General features: G+C 45.6%; 1 protein-coding gene across 1 annotated transcript in view; it reads right to left on the bottom strand.

Moving 5' to 3' along the window:
* PRMT8 (protein arginine methyltransferase 8) overlaps nt 1-12,030 on the bottom strand; it is a 65,474-nt gene that overhangs the window by 21,445 nt on the left and 31,999 nt on the right. The window contains exons 5-6 of the mRNA XM_049624912.1: nt 2,939-3,081; nt 2,226-2,313 (exon numbers count right to left, since the gene is read on the bottom strand). Of these exons, the coding sequence (XP_049480869.1) occupies nt 2,226-2,313; nt 2,939-3,081 (231 nt within the window). The remainder of the gene's footprint in view (nt 1-2,225; nt 2,314-2,938; nt 3,082-12,030) is intronic.

Raw genomic sequence — 12,030 nt, 5'->3', positions numbered from 1 at the left:
ATATCATTAAAAAATTTTTAAATGGAAAACTTCACAGTGTTTTCAATTTTAAATGTATGTATGATTTTTATTTGGGGGGGGGGGTTGAGGTTTTTTGGAGGGGCAGAGGTTGGATAGAAGACTCCAGAGCAAACATTTTATGGGAAAAAAGGAGGCTGATGTAATTTTTTTTTCCATTCCCAGAAGCTTTGAAAATTGAAGTGAGCAGTGTGAGATTAAATCACATGATCTCCAGTCCTGGACTAGCATCTGAGTGACAGCAATTGCCCTCTTGCACCTCCCAGGGTCTGCCCAGGGTCCTCTCCAGCTCCAGCTGGCTCATTACAACATGCATATGCCACAGGTTCCCAAACACAATCCAGGGGAAGGAAGAGGGCAAGGTATGTTTGCTTTTAAACCATGAAAAAGTTCCTTAAAGAGCTGTGCTCTGGGTCAGGACTCAATAAATATTTACACATAAGAATGAAGAATGCACCTGAAGTTTCTCCTCAAAACACTATTCAGTATAGTTACACAGCAAGAACTCCAAAAGCTGCATTACAATGCAGCTCCAGGGCAAAATATGCCCTATTTTACATGCATTTGATCAATGTTCACTGTTGAGTTGTTTCTGCAATCTACTGTGAGAGCACACCTGTCCTACATTCTGAGCCACCAGAGGCCAACAAGCTTGGCAGTCAGTCTCACTTGCCAGAGCTACAAACAAGAAGGGGCTTAGTGACATGTTCAGAGCCTAGGTCCAGTCTGGTGCCATATACCACAAAGAACTGTCACATCCTTTGATATACATCATCTCACTTAATCCTCATGGTGCTAGTGTATGGGATTGGCAATATAATCTCTGAGGTCAAAGGGGTTAGAGAATTTGTTTCCAGTCATCCAGGTAGGATTTGAACCCAGGGTTGGCAGTCTTTGAATCATGATCATCTAACCTAGGCCACCCTCCCTCTCATTGCTCATCAAATGTTAGAAATGACACCAGACTGGCTGAAGGCAGAGGCCATAGAGCTTCAAATAACTGTCCCATTACTGTCTTCTCCTGGATCTGGCTCTGATGTTATATTATTATCAAATGTGAGCTGTGCTTTGATGTTATATTTCCAGAAGGGTTTGAACATACACACACAAATATTCACATTCCATAGCACAGTCCAGCTGAGGTATTGTCGGGCACTGGCAATACTTAGATGGCAATTGTGTGAATCAATGGAGCAGTACTCTGTCAAACTCTGGAGTCTCTGTTTCCCAGGGCAGAAGGCGTTGAGCATATGTTCAGTCTGTGAACCCCTCCATGGTAATCTTGCCAAGGAGGGTTTGTCCACTGCAGGGGTAGGAACCGCAGGTCTACTGACTCCATCACTCTGTGTGGAGTTTCTGCCTCATGCTTGGGGTTGGATCATGCACGTGCTTGCCTGTGTGAGGGGTTCTTTACTCCTTTGTCATGTTTAGCTCTGGTTGAGGAGACATGGCCATTTCTAACTTACAAAAACACATTTGGAATAAGCTTGAAGACCTAACTTGTGTCACCAAGAAATGCTACCCTCTAAATTGAAAAGAACAAAGCATCCCTTTTGGACCAGATAAAACATTGGAGAGGTTGTTTGTTTTTTGTTTGCTTGCTTTTTTTCCCTAAGAGAACAAGTTTTCGGGTGATAAAGCAGTATAAATATAGGTTTGGATATGAGACGCCCAACATGCACACACACATATGCATGTACCCATGTGCACACACACAGTCTCCATCTCTCCCCACCCCCACTGGTGTCCATTCCCCCAAAAGAACCTCAAAGAAGAATTTGAGTAGCATGGAGACAGGATTGAGAATGGTCAACCTGGCTAGGAATCTGTCATTTCTGACCCTCTGTGGTGGACTTTTGAGATAATTGAACCTCCACAGGATCCCAGCCAGCTGGCCTGATGTGCTCTGCAAAAATCAGCTTCAGCTGCTTCGATTCATTTTTCATTCACATTGCATTCATTCTCTCAGTCCAGGATATGTATCTTATACGAGCTGTATTGCTTATTTTCTCTCTGTAGACCTCCCACCCTTGGGACTAGAAGAAAACATTTAGAGAGAAGAATCCAGAATAAGTCACAGGTAAACTTCTCCATAAGCATAGCAGCTATATTCATGAGATCAGATGCTCATCTCAGGGCCAATGAAGTGTCTCCAACCCCAAATGTATAAAAAAATATATCCAATGAAAACTTAAAAGGTGACTTACAGTGGATTTTGAAGTCCTTGTACTGTCGGTCTTCAATTGCTACCACGTACAATGCTGCCCGGTCTGGAAACATAAGCCCTCCAGGTTTCTGTTGATGAATTGTGGGGAAATGGGTCTCGTAATCTATTCACCTGACAAAGACATCACATTTTGAACTGCACATAGAGTCACCAGACAGGCACCCCCTTGCCAGCATTTCTCATTCAGCAGACTGTCACCTTGGCCAGGGTTAGGGTTAGGATGGCAATGCTCAGTTTTTCTTTGGGAATTAGGAGAATTTGAGGGACTTAGGTAGAGTTAATAGAACAAATGAACTGGGGAAAATGTTAGTCTATGAGGAACAGCAAAAGATGTTATAACCTTTAGCCCAGAGAAGCCAAGGTCATAAGCATGCTCAGCTCCCTGGCAGCCAAATAAGTCCTAAGTACCTGTTGATCAGAATAGATTTTTGTCTTGACAACAGAGAATGGGTGTTGTTTATGACCAAAGAGGCCAAGGATAGACCTACAGAATAATGTGATAGATATGTTGGACCCAGGTACCATCATTCTGTCCTCTAAAGCAGATCTGGTTTAAAGAGAGGGTTCTGGAGGAGGTGACCTTTTAGCTCAACCTCTCTCTGGAGTACTCATGTTCTTCCTAGACTGTCGGCCAAGGGTAGAGCAGCAGGACAGCCAGCAGACCAACAAGGGGACAGCATGCAGGACACTTACCAGCCACTTGTCCCTGGCAAAGATCACCGTGTTGAGCATTGACTCATAGAACAGACAGTAGCCCATCCACTCGCTGATGATGATGTCTACCTTCTCCACAGGCAGCTCCACCTCTTCCACTTTACCCTTAAATATGGTGATGACTGGAAAATATGAACCCCACGGCCACACTTTGCAGGGACCCTAGCCTGGAACCATGAGCATCCCACATCAGGGCCAGACCTACAGGTTTTATCCCTGTTCTGATTCTGCTTTTAAGATGTGACGTACCTCATCCCTCTCCAAGCTAGTTATACAAAAAGAACTGCAAACTACTTGTGTGTTTTCTTCCTAAAATCTACTGAGCAGTCACTATGCGTCTGGCCCTGTGCCAAGCTTGTGATATACACCCTATAATGTGGTCTTCCCAGCACCTCTATGAAGTAAATGCATTATTATTATTCTCATTCAGAACTGAAGCTTAGAGAGGTTAAATGGTGGCTGTGGAAGTAGAGACCAGGTCTGATATGCTATGACTCTAACACTCTGATCATGGTGCCCATCCCATTTTAGGCTGCCATGACGGTTCAAATCCAAAGGGCAAGGATACCTATTGCTCTTGCATCTGTTCACATCCAGGGCTCATCTCCCAGTGGGTTCATGAGGAAGGCAACTTTGTGCCTTGACAAGAGCATGGGCTCTGTAGTCGGGAGTTTAAATCCTGATCTTCTCATTATTAACTATAGGACTTTCCAAAGGTTACTTGACCTAACTGAACTCTGATTCCCCAGAGAATAAGCAGGGAGAATAGTATCTACTGAGTGGGTAGTTGAACTGATGTGATGAAACAGCAAATGTGAAGTGCCAGGTTCTTAGCTGGGGCTCAACAGAAGGTAGACATCATCTGACATTCCCCCGCCTTGCTAACCAGCTGATAGAGAAGTGAATGGGATAAGGTTGGGAACACTCTCCTGCTCTTAGTGGCCTCTGCTCATAAGTCACTTCCAAGACCTTTCTATCCTTCTGTGGCAGGGGAAACTTCTTATTTGGGGTTTTGATCATTTGACACAGTCGTACACATAATTTTGGAGTCTCTTTTTACATTTGTTGCTGTAAAGATCATAGCAAATACTATCTTAGATGTTGCTGTGAAATTGACAGGGTGATGTATTGTTGGCTGATTCCATCTGAACATTTCCTCTGAAAGGATACACATATTCATGCTCTGAAATTCTCTTTCTGCACCATCTTCTGAAAAATCACACCATGCCTGAGCTTTGCTGGGAAAATTGAACAATAGCTTGTACTCAGGAGTGGAAAAAAACACATACATACACACAAAGAGAACATATCTGTCCTGAATCTAAGCTTCATTAAAATTAATTTGGATTAGAGGTTGCTGCATGACAAAGGGCACACAGGTCACTGGTTTTGCTTCATGTCTTCACATTGAAAACACAGGTGATGGAATGCCCATTAGTAGCCTCTAATGATGATTTGCTCTTTGATATCTGGCATTTAATCAAGGCTTAATCAGATAAGGCCTCCTCTGTAAGGAGTCAGACACTTTGCAGAAGCATATTGGCCCTGATCACTCTAGAGTGAGGCCCCCAGCTTGTGTGGCTTTCTTGGCTGCTACTCATGAGCCCTACCCCTAAGGAAAGCCTAGTCACTTCCAAAATGTTCAGAAGGCGTAGGAAGAGGAGATATCAAAGCTCTGTTTCTCTGGGGGCTCCACAACTTAAGAGCAGGAGCTCAAGCAAAAGCAGGATGCAGGATGAACCAAGAGGATTCACACAGGGACAAAGTAAGGGATTTTTGAAAATGCAAATGGAGTGCCTAACTTATTTCTCATTCTGAAAAAGAACTGACAAATACATGCCTGACCCACCTGCCTCATTATTTGAGTGCAAAGCCTGGTTTGTCTTACTTTTGCAAATTTGTTTTTGTTGAAGAATAGCTGACATATCATATGATATTAATTTCATGCACACAGCACCATGATTTGACATTGCGAACTGATCACCACCATAAGTGTAGTTACTATCTGTCACCATACAAAGTTGATACAGATTATTGTCTATTTTCCTCATACAGTACATTACATCTCCATGACTTATTTATTTTATAACTGAAGTTTGTACCTCTTAATCCCCGTCACCCATTCCCCCACCACCCCCTACCGTACCTCTGGCAACCACCAATCTGTTCTTTGTATCTATGAGTCTGGGTTTTGTTTTGTTTTTTAAATTCCACTTACTAGTGAAATCATACAGTATTTATCTTTCTCTATCTGACTTATTTCACTTACTGTGATGCCCTCAAGGTGGCTTCCCTTTCTTCTCTCTTTGCACATTTCTTGCAGGCTCTTCCCTAATGCCTGCATGTGTCTATGGGGCTATAGGTCTGCTCCATCTCTTACATTAGATCGTGACCTCCTTGTATCTCAGGAAGATGTGTTCTCCTGCCTGTGGTTGCACCACAGCCTCCACTCTCAGTGCCTAGTATATGGTTCACTGAGAATGATTCCATGAACAGGACTCTAGTAGGATGGCAAGAAGCAGAGATGGACAAGAACTTATAGTCCAGTCTGACACATTGGTATGTACCCAATATTCCTTGGGTGTCCCCCAGCATGAGTGAATGCTGTCCCTGTTCTCTGCAGTAGCGCTCTATCCATGAGTTGCTATATCTTGATCACTATGGGTACAGCAGATGATAGGTAGGAAGACAGATAGACAGATGAGAGAGAGAGACAGAGAGAGAGGGAGAGGGAGAGAGAGAGAGAGAGGGAGAGGGAGAGAGAATGAGAGTGGGTCACAGAAAGGCAGAAGGAATCAATTAACCCTATTAAAAAATCAACAGTCTGCATCTCTGTTCATTTAACATCACCCTTCTGCATCCAAACATTTCTCAGAGCAGATGTAGCCCCTACTTTGGCTTGGTGAGTAGATGGGCCTTATGTGAAAGGAAAAAGGCAGGCTTCCCCTCAGCCAGTTGTGGACTGGATTCCAGACCCCATTCATGCCCTTGCCCAGGTGCTTCTGTAGAGTGCTCAATTTTCACAACCTCATGTTGGCACCCTGGAGACAGACAACTTCATTTTTGTTCCAGCCGACAGCAAACAAACCTTGATCAAACAGTTCCTCTCCTTTGGGGCCTCGATTTCCTTATTGGAGGAAGAAAAAAGAGGGGGATTGAACCTAAAATTCCCCAAGATGCTCTGCAGTGCCAAAATGCTTTGATTGTTCAAGTATATATGAGCGTGTAAAAGGCATTGTGCAAAGTTTACTGGTAGCTGACACCAATAAAGAAGATGTACCTCCAACCTCCAGCTTGACTCGAATTTATACAAATTCCTTAGGACCAATTTTTAAAGAAAGAGGCCACATTGTTTCCATGGACCCAAATATAATTGCCCAGCTGAATCATCAGGGATATTCTTCCTGTTTTCTATAGTCACCACTGGCAACCACTTAAACTCCCAGATTCAATTTCCTAGTCTTCAAAATGCTACCTCTTATGGTAGGCTTTATGGCACCTAACCAGGGACTATTGGCCAGTGCATGGCAGCAGGTTGGCTCCAAGAAGTGTGCAGGCATCCAACCCTTCTACACGTCAAGCTTTTTCAAGGGGATCTTAGCCACTGATCCTCATGTTCTGAGCAGCTATGGGCTGTAGAACTCTGCTCTCAATCTGATCCCCACATCACTAACACTGTGTTAACTCAAGGTTGCATTAAGGTCACTCTTTGGAGCTATGTTTTTATTCCATAAAGATGATCAAAAGTTTGTTCAAATAAGAGGACCATGGCTTGTGAATTTTGGAATGATTAATCATAACTAAGTGCACAACAGGGAGCAATAAACTCTAAACTCTAAATTGGGAGATTCTTCCCCTGTAATTTCAAGTATGCAAATGAGACATCCAGATTTTTTTCTTTTTTTGGATTTGTTTTCTTTTCATCTTCACTGTTCATTATAGAAATCTAGCCATTCTGACTCATGGTCATTGGTTTGACTTAAAAAAAATGGGGTGACTGGGTGGCTCAGTCAGTTGAGTGTCCAATTCTTGATTTCAGCTCGGGTCATGGTCCCAGGGTCATGAGATCGAGCCCCATGTTGGGCTCCATGCTAAGAGTGGAGCCTGCTTAAGATTCTCTCTCTCTCTCTCTCTCTCTGTCTCTCTCTTTCTCTCTCTCTCTCAAATAAAAACTAAAAATAAATTTAAAAAATTAAACCTAAAACCAAAAACCAAAAAACAAATTGGGCCAGCCTGATCTCATTTGGGCCTCCCACATGTCCATCAGAGTCAGGTGACCCTACAGGTCTGGAGTTAGTAGTCTCCCCAGTTTACACTCCTCTGTTCCCCAGAGCAGATCTTGTGTAATAGAGGAGTGGGCATGAGGGTCATGAATGTGAGGCAGGGAGCATGCTCTGAGGTGGTAGAGCCTCTCTGATGCCACCCCCACCACAGCATGGACACCAGCTGCCCCTCAGCTCCTTTTCCATGTTGTTCACAGGCCTATTTTGGCGACACCCATGCCAGCTGCCAAACAACTTCTGGGGGCCTGATTCACCTCCAGGCTACGATCTCCTCTTCTTAATTGTCTATTTCAGTTTCCTATTTCTAGGACCTAGCAGAGCACTTGACCCCTCACAAACATTCAAAAATCATTACTGAATGAATGAATGGATGAATAAGCAATTTTGAAAAAAGGGTATTTGGGTTCAAAGACAAAAGATCCTCAAACTAGTCCTAATTATGATAGTAAAAAATTGCTGGCGTTTGAATAGCAGCTTGCAGAGTGATTTCACTTACATTATCTCTATAACCCTCACAGGAACCTGTGTGGTTGGTTTTATTATTCCATCTGCCTAAATGAGAGAACTGGAGTTTAGAGAAATCAAAAGGCAGAGCCAAAGGCTAGGCCAATTGTGTAACCCTGGTACAAGTCACCAGTCTCCCTGAGATTCCCCTCCTTTGTCTGCCAGTGGATATAATACTTGACTTACCCACAACAATCATGGGATTGTTGTGGCCACCAAGCAGCTGCTTGGGAATGATGGGAGAAAAGAAACCTGAGAAGGCCAAGGATTAACCTATCCTTCTCCTGAAGGCCAGTCAGGTTGGTTAGTAGGGTGAGGAGAGGTAGAACCATCTTGAGCCATCAGGGTGGTGGAGGTGGAACTGAGACACCTCCCTGGTATCAGCCTTGCCTCAGCTTTCTGCCCTCATCTTCTCCAAGGTCCAGATGCATGGATAAACCTCTCTTACAAGGTCAGTCAGTGTAAGCCCCATTCTTGGGCCAGTGGTGGTGGGAGAAAGAAGACACCAATAACTTTACCCCCAATATCTGGTGGAACTTGGAAAATACCCTGCAGCAAACAGATCCCATAACTGGAGCTGGCATAGATGAGCCATGCGTGCTATGTAGCCTCCGTATAGTAGAACCTTCAGTATGGTACCTCTCTTTTTTCCATAACCCCCCATTCACCCAAGAACATAGGGTTTGAGCTTCTGCCTTGCCCCTAGTGCATAATCTGCCTGGCTTCATGTCCTGACCTGCTCTGGCTCCCTTGAGGACTGAGGGCCTACTCTGCTTAGCTAGAGCTCTGAAGTCCTGCTAGCTTTGGCCCGAGCCCTTCCCTTCCCAGACACCCTGCACTGGCTGGACTAATACTTGGGCAATCAAAACCATCCTGGGACTCACCCCACCCCAACCTATCACCCACCACTTAGAATCCCTAGCATGGCACAGCCTGAGTACATACCCCACACATTGGCCACAGGCAGAGGATTGTGGGGGCTTAGCCAAGTAGGGTAGGGATTAGGAAGGCAGGGGTACTGGACAGGGTTTTTGAATCATTGTGAATGTAGAAGGCAGCAAAGCCTTCCCTAGGCTCTGGGACTCTGAAATCATTCCAGGTATCACTGTCACCCAATACTTAGAGTTTACAGGCACAAAATGTCTTCCATCTCAGGGAGCTGGCACCAGTGGTCCCTCTGTGTGATACATGTCTGTCTACTCAGCAGGTGGCTTCTTCACTAGTCAAGTCTGTGCCTCAGTGCCCTCGATCCAGAAGCTTCCGCACTTCCAATGCTGTGCAGGTCAGTGTCTAAAACTGGCTGTGCTGGTCAGTGTCTAAAAAAGGCACCTGCTGGTGTCGGTGGTGTAAACATTTCCACCATGGCTGATTTCTGTTGTTCACGCTGGGATGTCACCCGTGCACAGTTGGGAAGAAAAGTGCAGGATCAGCTCTCACAAGGGGGTGTGAACTGTGAGCCAGTTCCATCATGCCATTGCGATCCCCCAGTCAGAAGTGGGCACCCCACTTTTCTCAATGACTCCATCATGTTTCTTTCTAAGACCTTTCACCATTTGTAATTTTATCATGATGTCTGTTCACTTGCGCTTATGTCTGTCTTCTCCATGAGATAAGTGAGCTTCACCTGAACAAAAAGCTTGTCTGTCAGGTTCACCATTGGCTCCCAGCACCTGGTACAGGGCATGGAGTGTGGCACAACAATGCCTGAAGAAACAAGGGCGTGAAACCCAGCCCTAAGATTATTAATAGGCTTCTTCACGAGCAGTTAGGAAAGGAAGCAGCAATTGCCAGGAGTCACTAGTACAGGTTCATTAAAAAAAATTATATCTGATTAATCTCATTTTTTCTTTTGACAGAGTTATTAGTCAAGTTAACAAATGAAATAATAATAACCGTAGCTAAAATTTCTTGGCTGCTTACTGCCTATGGGACACCATTGTGTTTTAACAGTGGTGTGCTGGTAGATACTTAACAACTGGGTCTCCGGGGAAAGTAGCCCTGATTTGTAGCATTTGCTGGTTTCTGTGGTGTAAATATTCCCACTGTGGCCAATTTCAAGCCACCAAAGTGACTTCATCTGTTCTACAAATACACTGAAAATTTGACAGTTGGCCCTCAGGAGCCTGTAGGAGCCTGTCTCAGCATGCCACAGTTTTACGTGCAGTAACATGGAATCGTCACAATGACCCTATGACGTGTTGTTGCTCCCATTTCACAGATGGGGGAACTAAGGCACACAAAATAAGGTATCCAAGATCACAAGCTAATCGGGCAGCACTGAGCGTGAACCAGGAAGTCCGGTTCCAGAGTAAGTGCTCTTCACCCCCCTGCCTGCAGTGTACCATGTGGGGACCTCCAACAGGAGCTCTGACAAGTCCTTGCCCCCACAGCATCCTTATCATATGGATTTGCCACTGGCTATTTGGCTGTATTCAAAGGCACTGATCAAGAGCTGAACACAGACCAGCCTACGAGAGCTTCCACACTCACCCCAGGGCACCCATCAAAAATGTGGGAACAGCAAGCAGAAAACAATGACCCTGGAAGAGCCATGCTCTCTCGAAAGCCTGAGTAGTTGTAAGGAAGGACCAAATCTACCAACAGGAAGTCTAATATGAATAAGAAGTGTGATTCTCGGTTTGGATTCAAGACATAGGTTAGGAGCTCCAGCTGGGCAGTAATTCTGATAGTCAACAGATATGGATACGGACAGACGACAGGCTGTAGCTGATTCCATCTCAGCACCAGGTGACATTGCATTTTCCACAATCGCTAATGGAAGGAAGTTGGAGCCATGGTGTCAGGAGTACAGCATCTGGGTCCCTCCTGTCTCCGGGTTGGGCTTATTTCTTAGCAGAACTCCAAGGGTGAGGGGGAGACAGTGGCTCAAACCAAGCAAAGAGTGTAGGATCTGGGAGGGTGTCATCATCATCGGGGGATGTGGACAAAGGGCTGCCACATGACAGGAGGCTCCTACTCTGCATGGCCCGGAGGAAAGGAAGGGAGCCTCGGCAAGGCTGCAGGGAGGAGGATTCCCCCACCCCCGGAAACAAGTGCTCCTCACAACCACGGATCCCAAGTGACTGGTGGCAGGGTTCCTATCAGGCGAACCATCCCAAGGCTGCATGCCCCAGGGCGCGGAGGAAACCTGCCGCAGCAGAGGATTGAAGCGTCATCTCCAAAAGTCTCAGGGTGCGTGTGCGGCCAAGAAAGAGCAACGTGTAGAACATGAAGACTGAAAGGACCTACACTTAACGTTTGAGCACCTACCACACACGAAGCCTGGCATTAGTCACTCTGAACACTGTCTCTCACCCCCGAATAGCCCTCTCTGGGCAGCAGGTGGTGGATCAGAAAGTCCAAGCGATGGGACAGAGCCATCTCTACTGTTACGTTGTGGAGCATGCTCTGTCCATTGCCATTCTGCTGTGTGCTCAGGCTTCTTCGTCTGTGACACTTAATACTTTAGGACGTGCACAGGCAGGAAAAGAGAAAGGAAAGGAGGGATACACTTTCTCCCTTGAGCTTCCTGAGAAGTAAATGGGTTATAACTTTTTTGTTTCTAGAGCTATAAAAATTTTACCCATCCCTGAGGTCCTATGTCAATCTTCACAAACAAATCTACCTTTCTAAGCATCTTGGTAGCACACTCAGCTCCGCAGCAGGGAAAAGGAGGAAGTCAAAGTCAAACAGAAGTCTCTGAGCACGTGAGTGGGCCATGCATGTGGAAGAAGCCATGTGAAGGCTGCATGACCACTGCAGGTGGCTTCGTGGAGGTGTGTGTATACACGTGAATAAATCCAGCCCCAGGAGCTGTATGGAGGTGGAGGGGGAGAGAGATTGATTGATTCTGGGTAGCAGGTATTTTATGTCCTGTGTTGTTATTTATGTCTGTACACCTACGCTCCTAAGCCCCACACAATTGGCTGTTGCAACATTTCAAAAGCATTTCCATGGAAGCATTTGTACAGTCAAGCTGTCCTCTTTCCAGTACACATGCCAAGGCTGAGCGAGCGGGTGCAGCAGACAGGGCCCTGGGCGGTCTCACCGGCTCCACCCACCTGTTGCTAAGCCCAGGAAGGAAGAAGTGGAAACAACTTTGCCTTGTAAAGGCCCCTGGGCCTGGTGTTCCCTCCTCCTCGGTACACTGTATGTGAGGGGTAAGAATGAGGCATGGGGTTGGCTATTTACTTGGGGATAAGGGTTTGTCCCTCTTGGGCCTTTGCTCACTAGTAGAGAATCAAGTGTGAGCCATCAAAGTACAGCGCCTGGGATGATTGCATG

This window comes from Panthera uncia, chromosome B4 (genome assembly GCF_023721935.1).
Source record: "Panthera uncia isolate 11264 chromosome B4, Puncia_PCG_1.0, whole genome shotgun sequence".
Taxonomy (NCBI): domain Eukaryota; kingdom Metazoa; phylum Chordata; class Mammalia; order Carnivora; family Felidae; genus Panthera; species Panthera uncia.
This window is presented reverse-complemented; position numbering and strand designations above follow the sequence as displayed.